The sequence below is a fragment of the Agelaius phoeniceus genome, chromosome 10, assembly GCF_051311805.1.
Source record: "Agelaius phoeniceus isolate bAgePho1 chromosome 10, bAgePho1.hap1, whole genome shotgun sequence".
Lineage (NCBI taxonomy): Eukaryota > Metazoa > Chordata > Aves > Passeriformes > Icteridae > Agelaius > Agelaius phoeniceus.
In genome coordinates this window covers 4,336,620-4,351,493 of record NC_135274.1, presented here as the reverse complement: position 1 = coordinate 4,351,493, position 14,874 = coordinate 4,336,620, and the positions used below count along the sequence as shown (strand labels likewise).

General features: G+C 40.0%; 1 protein-coding gene across 2 annotated transcripts in view; it reads left to right on the top strand.

Annotated features, from left to right (window-relative positions):
- PIK3CB (phosphatidylinositol-4,5-bisphosphate 3-kinase catalytic subunit beta) overlaps nt 1-14,874 on the top strand; it is a 93,719-nt gene that overhangs the window by 70,444 nt on the left and 8,401 nt on the right. For both annotated transcript variants that reach the window (XM_054639425.2, XM_054639424.2), the window contains 8 exons: nt 650-703; nt 1,419-1,607; nt 6,221-6,342; nt 7,212-7,355; nt 8,661-8,760; nt 10,997-11,175; nt 11,812-11,921; nt 12,215-12,293. In XM_054639425.2, the coding sequence (XP_054495400.1) occupies nt 650-703; nt 1,419-1,607; nt 6,221-6,342; nt 7,212-7,355; nt 8,661-8,760; nt 10,997-11,175; nt 11,812-11,921; nt 12,215-12,293 (977 nt within the window). The remainder of the gene's footprint in view (nt 1-649; nt 704-1,418; nt 1,608-6,220; nt 6,343-7,211; nt 7,356-8,660; nt 8,761-10,996; nt 11,176-11,811; nt 11,922-12,214; nt 12,294-14,874) is intronic.

The window sequence follows — 14,874 nt, the reverse complement described above, 5'->3', positions numbered from 1 at the left end:
TTGGTTGCAGTAATGTGCAGAATGCACTTTGAAGAACTGCATTTACTTCTAGACTTAACTCTCCATTATGGGTTATTGCCTGAACTTCAAAAACCAAGTCAAATGTTCAAAAGGAACAAAAAAAGGAGAGGATATCCAAGATCTAGAGAAGTACATGGCCACACTGCCTGAGATCATATGGCAGTCTGAGAGCATGGTGAAAGGACTGGGCTTGTGGGTTCTTACTGGGATTGAGGGCTAGAAGCATGGATCCATGGGCATGGAAACAGTGCCCTTGGAAACTGCACAAGTAGAGGTGAGAAAGCAAAGGGTAAGTTAGAGTTGAGGAACTGATTTTCTGTGATGAAAAATAAGGAGAAAATGCAGAAACAGAAAGCAAGATGTCATCAGGAAGGCTGTTTAATTTAGCCCAGGAGTGATGAAAAAGGAAATAATGGAGGTCATCCTAAGCACTGCTGTTCCCTATGTCCCTAGTCCTGCAGGTGAGAAAGGGGACACTGCACTCAAGTCCATGTTATACCACTGGATATACAAAACTACCTAAAAGATAGCAACATTGCCTTAGCTGCTTCGTTTCTGTAATGCTTATTCTAGCAATGTGGTCACATTTGGGGTTAAATCTAATGTATTTAAAACCAATTTCTTGCAGATACTTGAAAAGGCAGCTGAGATTGCAAGAAACAGTGACAATGCTGCAATGGCGGTGAGCATCATCTAAAGACTATTTTAAAATTAATTTTCTGGGTTTATTTGGCTCTTATCTTCTGCATCAGTCTAGAAATAAATAAGTGAGCTGCTCAAATAGCAATTCTACTGGCTCTGTTTTCTTATATAATTCACTTTGATAAACTGCTTTAAAATTCAGATATATATCTGCTTTTCCCAATATATTTTGGACTTGTCTATATTTTGTCAAAAAGCTTTACATACTCTGGATTTGGAGGACAGCTAAGATTTACATTAGTGCTGAAAAACACTTTAGAACTAGAAGACCAAAATAAATGTATGTCTGCTTGGCAAATGTGTTTTCTTTTGATTGTTGCAAAAGTATTTTTTTATTGCTAGTGAGAAGGAATTATTGTATTTATCTAAATTTGCTCATTTGAAAAACAGAAGAAGAAAGTTTATGCATCCTAAACGAGAGTGCTCCGTGTTGGAGTTGGAAAACAGAAATATTGCCATCTAGCGTCCTTAACTCTAAAGTTGAGTTATTTTTTCAGAAAGTTCTGCACACTGCATTTGGAATCTGTTACTTACAGTGTCTACAGGAAGGAATCTGAAAGAAAGGCACAGTGGTCATTTCCCTGTGTTTCATGAGTTTTTATCTGATGTTCTTTCTGCTGTAGGGTTGCTGGTATTTGAGGTACCACACCAGGCTCTCACTGAATTTATCCCATTATACATGTCTCATTTCCTAGGGTCGAGGTGGTAAGAAGTTTTATGTTGTGCTAAAAGATATCATGGAAAGAGATCCTTTATCTCAGCTTTGTGAAAATGAAATGGATCTCATTTGGACTTTGCGCTATGACTGTCGTGAAAATTTCCCACAATCGTTGCCAAAACTGCTGCTCTCTTTAAAGTGGAACAAACTTGAAGATGTTGCTCAGGTAAGAGAAAAGACAGTGTTGGTGGGGATAAAAAGCTTCAATTAAATCATCAGAAAATAGGATTTCTTTCCCAAGTGTAGCCAGTTTGAAATGGTGCTGTTGTGCAAGCTGGAGCTCATTGTCAAACTTCTGCAGCCTGGACACGTAAAGAACTTACTCTCTCAAAAAAAGCTCCATAAACCAAAACCAAAATGCATTTCAGGGGTCCTCTGAATGACAAGAAAAGCACATTGGATATTTACACAGGCTGATGTTAAAACCTTGTGCTCAGATTTGATGCTGAAAGCAAGAATTTCTGAATTTCCCAGACTCATCCAGTGCAGCCCTATGCTCCAGCACTCCCCTGAGCTGGGCTGTGTCCAGCTGAGTTGGGAGCACCCCCACCAGTGGAGATTCCACAGGCTCTGGGTGAAAAAGTCCAGTGCTTGACCACCCTCACAGCAAGAATGTTTTTTGTAAGGCTGTTCTAAAAAAAATCTTTGTAAATCAAGATCTGAAATAAAAGTTCTTGTGAAAATTGTTAAGCTGCTCAAATACTATAAAATTCAGATCTCAGACTGGGTAATTAAAACTCACCAAGGCAGACAGATGGCTTTTCAAAGAGATATGAGACCCACCAGTGCTACAAAACACATCATTCCCATCCTGTCTCTTTGACCAAATAGTCTCTTTAGAATAACTTTTAAGGACATGAGGCTGGTGCTGTGATACAAGGTGCATTTTCAGTAAAATTGATTCATTTGTTTGCTGCACAGATGTGCAAGGTTATTTCATTACACTGTAAAGAAGTTGGTGTTGCTGACTTTTGCTGTATTTACTCAAATAGAATCCAACTCTTGGGGTACTTTTTGAGAATAGGTTGAACTTTAATATAGGAAAAATTATATGAGCTCATAGTAAGACCATCCCTGCTTGATAGACTGGTTTTAAAAATAATAAAGTAGCAGGTTTCTGGATTGGAATGGAAAGGTTTTAGTCAGATTGTGTACAGTGAAGTTTGAGCCAGACTATGAAGTCTGGCCCAAGTTAGCAAGCACTGATGTTGTTCTGGTCTTCCTGCCAGAATTCAGATGGAAATGATGCTCACCTTCTTGCAGACCACTACACTGAGATCTTCATGTCTTCCCCCAAGTCTCATTTTAAAAATTTTCAACTACCTTTTTTGACTTTTATAAACTTAGAGCTAAAAAGCATTTGCTGTGAAGGATTATGACTGATGGTAGAAAACTCTATTATTGCCCTTTAGTTTTCTTACCTTCACCTGCTACAAGCTATGTGTTTTTGGAAGAAAAGGCAGCCATTCCATGAAAATCCATCTTCTGTCTATCCATTATATGATTTTTGTGATTATCCAGTCAGGCTCTTAGTGTGCTCCAGCAGAGAGTTCATTTCTGCTACATCCTTCCTCCCAGCTAGATGTGTAAGTTTTGTGAACTTCTGAAAATAAATTAATTTCATCCCAGCTCCTTGTCTGTGCCATGAACACTACACTAACAAAATGGAGCACCCACACATTCCTTGCTCACTTGTGTTCTTTCATGTGCAAGAATCCCATTCCTTGGTAGTTCCATTACTTCTGAATTTATTGTTCATCATGCAAAGTTATCTGGAAATCAAAACTGTAGAAATACAAGCAGGCACTTGTTTGCACCTTAAAATATGTGAAGGAAAAAGCATTCTGAGTTGTGAGGCTTTAAAATATGGCCCTTAGTTTTGAAAACTTCCTTGGAATATGGATATTAGCCGACAGCTCAAAGTCCTTGACACTTGGAAACATTAAATATTATATTTGCATAAAACTTTTTATTTAAACAGATGGCTGAAAATATATTGTTGTCTTGTTGCTGTGTACTTTCTGGAAGGAATATAGTATTTATGTTTGCTTATCTACAGACAATAGTGCAGTTTATATCATAATATTGGTTTTGGCTGTGTGGAGAGTCTCTGAAAAATGAGATCTTACCTTAAACATGCTGAATATTTCCGTAATACATAGACATGTCAGTACTCCTAATGATTTACCTTTTCAGGTAAGGCAAGACAGCCTCATTCATTTTAGGAATTCCAAAATGATCAGGATTTATCATTTACTTCCCTTTAAAATTAAATACTTGCTATACTAGCTGGAGTTGTCTGCTACAATGTGCACACTGTTGTACCAAAAGTTGTTTTAATGCCCATTTTTAGATGTATTTCAGTAAGTCTTGACACTTCAAGAAAGAAGTTCAAGAAACCCCTAACACAATACAACAAAGTAACAAAACTCAAAGAAGCAATCAAACATCAGCTGTTTATAAGCAAATTGTCTAATAACTATATTCCTGTTTTTATTTAATGCAGCTTAAAAATAGTAAGGCTCTTTTAGAAGTGGACTCCCTTGTATTTGATAGTAATTATCTTTAATCTGTTAGTTCAGTGGTCCCTGAAGTTATGTTCAGTGGATTCAAGCAGCTTTCCTGAATTATTTACCATTATTTACCAAGCCCTCGTTGGATTTGCAGGATTTTAGCAGAATGGTTGCACTGCAGGAATTGCTCATACTGCTGCCTTAACCTCCCTGCTCAGCAGAGTAGCAGAGTGGCAAAACTTGTTATGAGAATTCTCAGGCAGTATTTATTCTCAAAGCAAAATTAAAACAAAAAAAAAAAAAATTTTTTAAAAATCCACTTGCTTTCAGTGAAGTGACACCATCATTAATGAGAAGTAGAGAAAGGATAACTGAAGTACTGAAAATAATTGGAATAAAAATACTGGCCTGTGCTTAATTGTATTGTCTCATACAGTCTTCTTAGGGAAGAAATTGTGGTTATTTCTTTACAGAAGAAAATATTGATACACCAAGGCCAAATTCAAGTTTTCTCTGAAACATGCATTGTTCATTCTCATTGTAACCACCTGTGCAATGATTTCAGCAAAGGCAGGAGCTCTGTATTCTCAGATCTTGATCCCAGTAAATGCACATGCTGTGGACCATGACTTTCACTGCCTGATGTATGAGGCATGTGGGGCCACATGAGCTCATCTTTTCAGGCTATTTCAGTGTCTCCATTTCAGTCATTTACTATTAACAAAATAGCTCTATATTTTTGCTGGTTCTGCACCTGATTTACAGTAGATTGTAGAAATCCTGATAGTTTTTTTTTGGAGTCTGTGACTGTCTGACAAGCAGAGCTGCTGTTTGCATTTTCAGTGTCTGCCTTGTGTATTAAATATGTGCTCAGGGTTAGTATTGCCTGCAGAGTTTCAGTGCCAGTGCCTCTGCTATGGAAATGTTGGTGGCTGCAGTCAGGACTGGCATCACTGATCCTTGTGGGTCAGTAGATTTTTTAGTGTATTTTTGAGTATATTTTTCTGTGGGAATGTGACATCTATGTTTAAAACAGCTTTAGTTTTACTTTACATCATGTGTCCATACCTGTATTTGCCCATGGCTTAGCTGATCCTTTCCTTCACTTGTGGAGTTTCAGCACAGCCCTGGCTTTGTGATGTGATTCATGCCCATTTCTTGCCTTCTAAATGTCACAAAAGTGATGACTCAGTTCAGAATCTGCCCCCAAGGTGGATAAATGGTGTTATGAACATGCCTGTTAAATGTGGGCTGAGAATGTGAACTCGTGTTTGTCCTACTGGAACTGGAAGCAGGAGTTGATGGGTGACAGAGTAGAAATAAAGGTTTTTCACTGCTGTAAGTCATTATGAAATCAGGAGAAAAACAAGATCTTCTTAATGATTCAGCTTTTATAGGTTGCTATTGAAATACAAAATAACCTGTATTATCTAATTTGTAGGGAATGGTGTTATTATCATGACTTGTTCCTACAGAAAGAAACATCTTGTGCTGTTGATACACTGAATTTCTACTAATATGCATTTATATTAAAGTGCATTAAAGTGTTTATTTGTATGTATAGTGCACTGTTTCAGTGATACAACTCTATACATATTGCTCTTAGCAGGTAGCTGTGAGCTTCATAACAATGCAATAAAATCAGTTTATTTTGTGAGGCCTCTCAATGTGGTTCTTTTTGGTAGTCCAAAGTTATGCATCACTGTATTCTGTAATTTTTTTTTCAGCACATTATTGCATCAGTCTAGAGATTCTTTATTTGTTTTAATACTTAACCTGACTATTTTTTTCCAATTTAAGCTCATTAACATTAACAGTGAATGTTCAAAAAGGCTCCATCAGTTGAGGTTGTCAAATATTTTTAGTAAAGAAAGCTCTCTCTCAACAAAACCCTTTTTTTTAATCCTCAGTAGAAAACTTTCACTGTTAGCAAAATGGTTATATATTTGTGAGAGCACTTACAAAACCTCTTATTTTTATTGAATGGCTGTTTTTAAACCACACATATCAGGTGTTGCCTAATTTTCATTTACTGTGCATTGTGTCTACATGTGAAGAAATGGGTTTTTCAGACTAAAAATAATCTGTATCATTTTAAAGAGTAAGAAACATAATCAAAAGTGGGCCCAGTTACCCCAAATTATTTCTCTCCTTTTTACACCCCCCCATCCCATGGCAGCTGGTCACCATCTTCTGTTCATTTGAGTGCCTTTATGAGCAGTGTGCCCCACCTGTGTCCTTACCTGTCACCTTTCTTTTGGAACAGCTCCAGGCCCTCCTGCAGATCTGGCCCAAGCTGCTGCCCAGGGAGGCTTTGGAGCTGCTGGATTTCAACTACCCTGACCAGTATGTCAGGGAATATGCAGTGGGCTGTTTGAGGCAGATGAGGTAGGTGAGGCTTTCTGGGGTACCAAACTTCCTTCTTTTTGCTCACAGGACAAAAGAACCCCAAGATGGAAGAGCTGAATGCGCTGCTTGCCATGAATAGGTGGCCAAATAAAGCAGTCTGATTGCTGGGTAGGCTCACTGGTGGCTAAATAAAACCACCTTATTCTGACATCTTGTAGGAAATTCTGATTATTTTCCATGTTGCAAGAGAACACCAGTGCACCTTTGTCCCAGAGAGGACTGGGTGTTCATCCCTTTCTTGGGCAAGGGGAGTGAGAAACTCTGAGTTTTAATAACAAAGGGAGAATATTCCTGAGTCAAGTACTGTAACACCTGGCACCCAGCCACCTCCACTCTGCTGTACCATGTCATAGGAATGGGAGCTGCAGCATGCAAGAAATAATCAGAGAATTACTGATTTGGTTTTGATTTACAGAGTTCTTCATTCTCTGCAGTTCTTCCATTATTGCATTTCATTTGCTTTCCTCTGTAACCTAGGGCAGGACTTGTGTAACATTATCATTACTGCACATTTCCTGTCCTTGAATTCTGAATTCTCTGTGGTGAATAGTTTAGTGAGTAATTTCTAATGGTCAAGGATAGACATTTGGGGTAAAAAAAATAAAATTATTTTGACTTCTTTCAAATCCAAACAAGGAATTTGGCTGCTTAGAATTCTATCCTAAGAATGCATCTGGAATTACTTCCATCTGGAAGTTACACTAAGCTGTGTGATGGAAAAACTGGGAGACTCTCTTGGTATTGAACCAAATCCTGTAATTCTTTTGTTTGTCACACGCACCTGAATTTCTGAAATACCACTAATCTAGCTCCTCTCTTACTAACTGCTTTCATGTACCTCATTCTAGTGATGAAGAGCTCTCTCAGTATCTTCTCCAACTTGTGCAAGTCCTGAAGTATGAGCCTTTTCTGGACTGTGCACTCTCCAGGTTTCTTCTGGAAAGAGCACTCGGCAATCGCAGAATAGGACAGATGTTGTTCTGGCACCTGAGGTAGGAGATTTTCCTTTCATCTTTCTGAAACTGTTGAGCCTGATTGGGCTTTCAAATATGATTTCTTGAGGATTTTTCTCAATGAGCCATTATCATAATGCCCACAACTCCATTTATTTATTTTTGGCATCTATGGATCAGACCTCTCATTAAAAATAAATTAGAGTGGTCTGTAATCTACCCTTGGATGAAACTATTCCAAACTGCATTTAGCTCTGACTACCTGATGAGGTAGATTTGTAAATACCCCTAGTGTTTGTTTTGGCTGTGGGTGCAGTAAAAGCACAATATTTATACCTCACAGTTGGGAAAAATTATTATTGTTGCAAGCCTAATAGAAAGTAAAAGCTGTTCTGTGTATTCTTGCTACTTTTGATGAGCAGTTTCATAAATGGCAAAAACCTTTTAGAATGGACTGGAATAGGCTGGATAGGTTGATTCTGTCTTTAGAACACAATTAATCTTAGTATTTCTAGCTAAAAAGAGCAAGTGTTACATGAAATTGTTTTGGAGGATAATTGGCTCTGATACAAAGTTCAGTGGTTTGTTTCAAAGTGTTCTCCTTCAGGCAAATTGGGCTTTTCCCTTACAAAGGTTGGAGAATGTGTGGTTTAAAGTCAGCCCTTCAGTGACTTCTCAGAGCTGCTCTGAATAAAAGGGAGTCCTGAAGCAGATATTCAGTCACCACCTCTTGGCATGAGCCCTGCTGCCCCCAGAGCAGTCCTGGGCTGGAAACAAGGGTCCTGCATCCAAACTGGCCTGTCCTTGTTGTCTCCAGCACAGAGGCCTTCTAGCATCTCCTAGGAAATGTAGGGGGATAGAATACAAGTAAATAAAGGTAGTATAGAAAGTAATCTTACCCCCTAAGACAGTTGCAGCTGGGTTAATTATTAAAGATTAGGAGCAGGCCTGACTATAATAGGCCACAGCTATAGCTGATAATAAGAAGAGTGTTATAACAGAGTGGATTGGGTGGTTGAGAGGAACTGCAGTCAGTTGGTGGCTGTGAGAAGAAGAAAGAGTCAGTGCTTAGAGGAGCTGCCTACAAGGAACATCAAGGAGGTGTGAAACTCTAGCAATATGGAACCTTTGCAATGTAATGACAATAGAACCTTTGTGCTATAATGACAACAAGGAAACCTGGCTAGTTTCAGCTACATGACCATGAAGTGTTTTACTGTTTGATGTGCCCATGAGGTGTTTCACTGTTTGTTCTGGGGTTTGTGTTTGCTCTGGGTGTTTGAGTGGCTGGGAGGATGCAGTTGTGTGGGTGCTGTGCTCTGCTGAGCAGCTTTTCCCCCGCAGGTCGGAGGTTCACATCCCCGCCGTGTCGGTGCAGTTTGGGCTCATCCTGGAGGCTTACTGCAGGGGCAGCGTGGCTCACATGAAGGTGCTGGCTAAACAGGTAGGCACTGCCCTTCCCTTTCCTGTCATCCTGACCCAGCCAAGCCTGGAACTCCCATCCTCACTCCATTGCTCCTGGGGGAGGGTATTGGCTGCCTGACAAAGTTGGGCAGTGTGGAGGAGAAGGAGGCGTGAGTGAGACAGGGAATTAAAAGGGCTGAGTGATGGAGCAGCCTCCATGGCACAGAAGGCAGCCAGGGCTGTGGGGCCTCAGGGAGCTGGTTTTACAGTGCTCTAAGACCTGTGAGACACCTTCAGCACTGCCTGTGTATTCCTGGACACAAGAAACTCTGGATTAACTGAAGAAGAGCTTCTGTGCATTTCAAGTTTTTCTCCCTGTAAGGGTAGCTTGTTCTACATTTTACCTAGATTACTTCAGGACTACTTCCTGCAGCTTTTGCTTTTGTTAAAAGGTGTTGCAAATTACCCAAATACTCATTTCAGTGTTAATATAGGTCTTTCATTTACACACACACACACACACACACAAAAAGAGAGAACAAAGGAGAGATATGTTTACTTTTAAATACCCTAATAAGTAATAGAGGTTTGCTTTTGAAAGCACTAATAATTATATCACCAGATCATTAAGGGACACTCACAAATCATGTTTGAAGTCTCTAATGTGGTTTTAGTGAGTTAATTTAGATTGTGATCTTAAAAATATTTGAAAATTCATCTCTCTTTGGAGTGAAAGTATCTACAGTATCAGGCCTCAGAGATCCACACAGTGGATGAGTAACTGATGGTGGTGTTTGTCTGCATTGAAACTGCTTTGGGAGCATTTGGAACAGGGATGTTCTGTTGTGCTCTTTATTGCTGCAGCTCACAGGACATGGAAAAGACCATCTCTTCCATGTGTGCTCGTTAGCATTGTCAAAATCATAAAAAGAGTAGGTGGTGAAATGCTTTAAGCAATAGATGTAAGGTCAGTAAAGTTTTTGTGCACTTTACAGGAAGCAAATGTCAGTACAATCAAAGAAGGGGCAAAAAAATTCCCAACTGTGCAAACACGGAAGAAATTCAAAGTAGAAATACTTCAAAAAGTTCCTGTTTGTACAACACAGGTTCCATTTTGTTCCCTTGTCACTGATGTTTGTACAGCTCCTAGAATAGTGGAAAAGCAGGGCCCTTTTGGTTTTGACAGATGGCTGACCTGGCAGCTCTCCACTGCCCAGTTTTATAATCAAACTCCATACAATTTCCACAGCATCCTGCCTGGCAGGGTTCAGGCTGTGGGAGGGGTGAGTTTTGACTCAGCACCTTGTAAGTCAGCCTGAAGCTTCCTTGTATAGAAAAGAGCTTTCATAATTGTTACATTGCTGCTGTTTGTACAGAATCTGTGGATTGCTCAGCATCTTACTGGTGCAAGCACTGCTGATTGTTAGAAGAGCTATTTGGTCAAAAAGTTGCTTAGATGTAGAAGTTGGATTTGCTGTATGTGCTGTCTAGGTTTGTCAAAGGACTCTGCTCTGTCAGTGTTACACATTTACATCACCAATTTCCTTAGAGATTTTGGAACAGTAAAAAACTTTGCAACACAGAAGGGAAACAAGGAGTTTAGCCCACCTATATTATTGGAAATAATTGCCTTGACTTTTTACACACTTCTAAGGTAAAAACTTAGCTTAGTTGAGATGCTATGATTTTAAACACCTTAGCCAGTTAAAGCTTTTGTGTTCTGCCTGACTTCAGCAGGATTTTAATGACACACTTCTAAGACTTTGTTCTGTGAGAATTGTCTGCAAGTGGTCACAGGGCCATTCCTTGCTGGATTCAACTTAATGTGAACAACGAAGTATCTGCATCCACAGCTCATCTCCAGCAATGTCTGAGTTTGTTAGAGTATGAAATAATCAGTATTTCTGTTACTTCTGTATGTCTAGGGGGCACCTATGTTATGTGCTTTGTTGAAATAAGGAGCTAAAAATTGTACTTTGAAGAAGGAATTTGTGTTAATGTGTCACACATTAAAATGCCTCATTCATTTTTTTGGAAATGTTAAGTCATGCTTTTAAAAGTGACTCAAAGCTTAGGAGCTTTCATCTCATCAATGTCCCTCTCAGTCATGAAAATGGTATTTCTGAAGCATGGGCAACTTAATTTCCATCCATTATTTCTATTTTTAAAAAGTTGTAGAATTATTTAATACTTGGTTTTGTTGTGAAATGGGATTTCACATTATCTTACATCTCAAATCAAAGCAGTAACTCTTAATGATAAAATATCTCTTTCAGGTGGAAGCCCTCAATAAAATGAAGACTTTAAATAGTCTAATTAAGCTGAATGCCATGAAGCAAAGCAAAGCAAAAGGCAAAGATGCAATGCATACATGTTTGAAACAAAATGCTTACAGAGAAGCACTTTCTGACCTCCAGTCTCCTCTGAATCCTTCTGTGATACTCTCAGAGCTGCAGTAAGTAGAGAATGAGCACAATTTCGCCATAGCTTTGCATGGAAACAGCAGAGCAGGAACACATTTGTGTCTGAACTTCTCTGGCTGCATTGTTCAGCACATGCTGCCACAGGGAACTTATCCTGTACTGACAGAAGCTCTGCTGGGCATCTTCTGAGGTTAAGGCATCAGTTAAATTAGAAGAACTTTTGTGATCCACCATGAAATTTAATACTGTCTTAGTCAATGCATTACCATGGCTACACATATTTAAATGTAAGCCTAAAAGTGAATTTGACTGCATTCTTGACTTTTGTTTTTAACAATAAGCACAAAGGCCACTAAAACTTTCCACAGCACTTAAAGTCCAAAAATTCATGGGGAAGGATATAAAGAAAACTATTTTCTCTGAAAATGAGGGTGCTTGGTTTAAGAAGTAGAGATACATTCACCAGTCAGTATCAAATACATCCACATGTAACAAATGCATTCATAGCTTGGTGGGTGCACATGACAGCAGCAGAATGAAAGCAGACAGAGCATTTAGGTACTTCCAGACTGGAAGTCTTCCTGTTCTATTATGTTGTGAACCATATTTAGATCTTTTCAGGTGAATTATTCCTATTTGACTAAGACTTCTGTCATGTTTTCTTCCAGTGTTGAGAAGTGTAGATATATGGATTCTAAAATGAAGCCTCTCTGGATAGTGTACAACAACAAAATGTTTGGAGGAGATCTTGTAGGGATCATCTTCAAAAATGGTGACGGTAGGCAATGCTAGAAACTTTCATGTTTTCCTTTTCCTTTTCCACTGGCATGTTTGCACTTGAGTTATTTGTTTTTATTCTGTATTGCCATCATGTAAACATGGATTACTCCGACATCAGTAAACAAATTAAGCATCTTCTGACTGAGTTTCAAAGCATGGACACTGCCAGTCAGGATGTAATTATGATTAATACCACTTTAACCCTTAGGCTGAGTATTTTAGGTCCCTTTTTCTGAAGGGCTGTGGAGGAAGTGTGAGGAGCTGAAGCAGTGGTGTCCCCTCTCGTTGCAGATCTCCGGCAGGACATGCTGACGCTGCAGATTCTGCGCTTGATGGACGTTCTGTGGAAAGAGGCTGGCCTGGATCTCCGGTAAGGAGCTCCTGAGGGCTGCCTGCTTTGGGTGGAGGGGCTGCTTTGAGAAATAAAGCTTTCCTGCTTTTAGCACCTTCCCCACTGTCCTTTCTCTGCACATCTGTCAGGCTTTCCACAGGTTCCAGCTGTCATGGCCAAGGTGAGCAGGCTGTGTTAACTCTGCTCCTTCCTGCTGGGAGCAGAGCTCTCATTGCTGCTCACACCAGCACTTAGAGCCACTGGGACATCTGCAGCTCTGAAGTCGCTTTCTCTTGTTGCATTATTCCAGCCAGAAATGTCTTTGTATCTTCCAAAGTCTCTTGCAAAGTAGCTTTCTTGCTTATGTATCCTTGGTAGGGTAAATGTGATTTCTTTGAATGAATACTGGAGTATTCCTAAGAGCAACAGTATCAGTCATTGCTCAGTGTTATCACACAACCCTCTAGTACATGGGAAGCCTTTCCCCCCAAATTTATGAACCAGTTTTAGGTAACATAATTCACAAATTCTAATTGCACTTTAGGAAAGTAGTCCTAAGGAAGGTACTGGGTATCATATTATTAGAAACCATTTTTAGCCATAAATTAAATTTTGTATGCCTGTTTCAAGAGCTGTAATCCTCTCTGTTTAAGTTTTGTTTACAAGTCTTGAAGTACTTATATTTAAATATTGCCTGAAGTACTTAATTTAGATTCTTGGAACTGTTTTAAAATTTTCATGGTTCAAGTATAGTAGTGGGAACTACATAAGGCACATAACATCAGCATAGGTAAGTAAAATTATCAACTTGTTGCTTAGAATGCTGAAGGAAAGGTGGAAATGTGAATTACAAATTGTTTCTGGAAAGGTATAGTTGTGATGAGATGGTTGAGTGTGTGTGAAGTTGAACACTGACTTGAAGAACCCTTAGGTCATTTATGTCATTACAAATTGACTTTGGGGAGGCTGATCCAGCATTTGGGGGCAAGGACAGCCTCAGGCAGCTGTGGAATCCCAGATGAGGCATTCCTCAGTAGCTGCCTTCCCAGAAGCTGTTTGTGGTTCCAGCCTGGGCCACACACCATGCCTAGCAAACAGGAATAGTGATGAGAGTCATCAAATATGCTTTTCCTGACTAAGCCTTTTTTTTAAAAAAAACACAACAAAGGAAAACAAAAAAGTAGCTCTGATGTCCAAGATTTTTCTTAAAACTCTGCGAAGAAAAAAAAGTAGAAAGGGGAAGTTCCTAGTGAGAATTGAAGTTCTATATTTGGCCTCTTCAATTTGTTTGCTTAACTGGGAGCATCTTCCTTCCATTCATCCTGTCATAGTTACCATTATGAAATAAAATCCTGGGATTGAGGCAGGGTTACAGTTCAGTGTCTGTCAAAGAGATTAATCGGGCACTTGCCAAAAGAAGGCTCTGAAACGACCTTCCTTGAGAACAGAACTGGCCAAAACAGCACTCAGAACACCCAGAGCACGAGGGCACAGCCAGGTGAGGCTTTGGCATCTCTGTGTTTGTAGCCTGCATCTCTCTCAAGAAGAGACAACTCCAGAATCCATGAGCCAGCAGTGGTGGAGTGAGTTCTTTGCCATGTTTGTGAGTCAGGAGTCAGTGGTTAATTTTTGCTTGGGTGAGAAGCACGGTCTCAGCTGAAAAAGTAGTGTCAAAGAGCTGCTTTCCTGAAAAACACAGTGCAACATGGCCATACCAAAGAGTGCAGTTCTTGCTTGTTGCCCTGTATCATCCTTAGTTTCCCTGAAGTTGTTTCCATTTGTGGATGCACAATGGATTTTGCACTTTTCAACTTTTTTCCACTATGGAGAGTCTGGTAACTCCATCCAAGTAAAAGCAGGGCTTCACCCATGGCAGCAGTCAGAGCAGCTCTGGCTGCTGCCACTCCCAATCAGTGATGTTTTGCCACAAGCAGATTGTCCAGTTTCCATGAGGCATGGATCAAATGGCAGCCAGTGCACCACTGAGCTGGGGACAGGATCAGTTCCCCTCTAATTGCACTGCAGTCCACACTCAGTTCTCTAGCAGTGATGGAAAATGAAAGCTAAGCTCAATCTGTGTCTAAAACAGGCACTTTATTCCTGGTGGGATTTCTCAGCTCTAGAGAGAAATGCCAAATACATATTGACTTTGAGAGCTGAAGGAGGAGAAATGTTTGCTTGTTTGTTTAACTGCCAACTAATTTGTCTTGTGGGTGACAAACAGGGCAGGGGGTGTATCAGAGGGGATGTTTGTGAGCAGGAGGATGGCACCATGTGCTCCTGTAAGTCCTTCATCCTGGGCTCTCCCTGTGTGGGCACAGTGAGGAAAGCCTGGGGTGTAGGGTGGATCTGCTTCCCAGAACAGGAGCAGCACCGAGACAAACACTGACACTGAGAGGACTCTGCCTTTGTCAGTCTACCTCAAACATCATCCAAGTAGCAGAGAGACATGAACAAAGCAAAAAGTATATTTTTTAGTTAATCTAAGACAAACTTGTACCTGAACACTGAGCAGGAATTAGATGGCCTGTTATAAATACATGGCACAGCAGAGGAGCACAACATCTGTCTTCCCAAGGACATTGTGGGGTCTGTGGTGCTGCACCTCTCAGGAAAATCC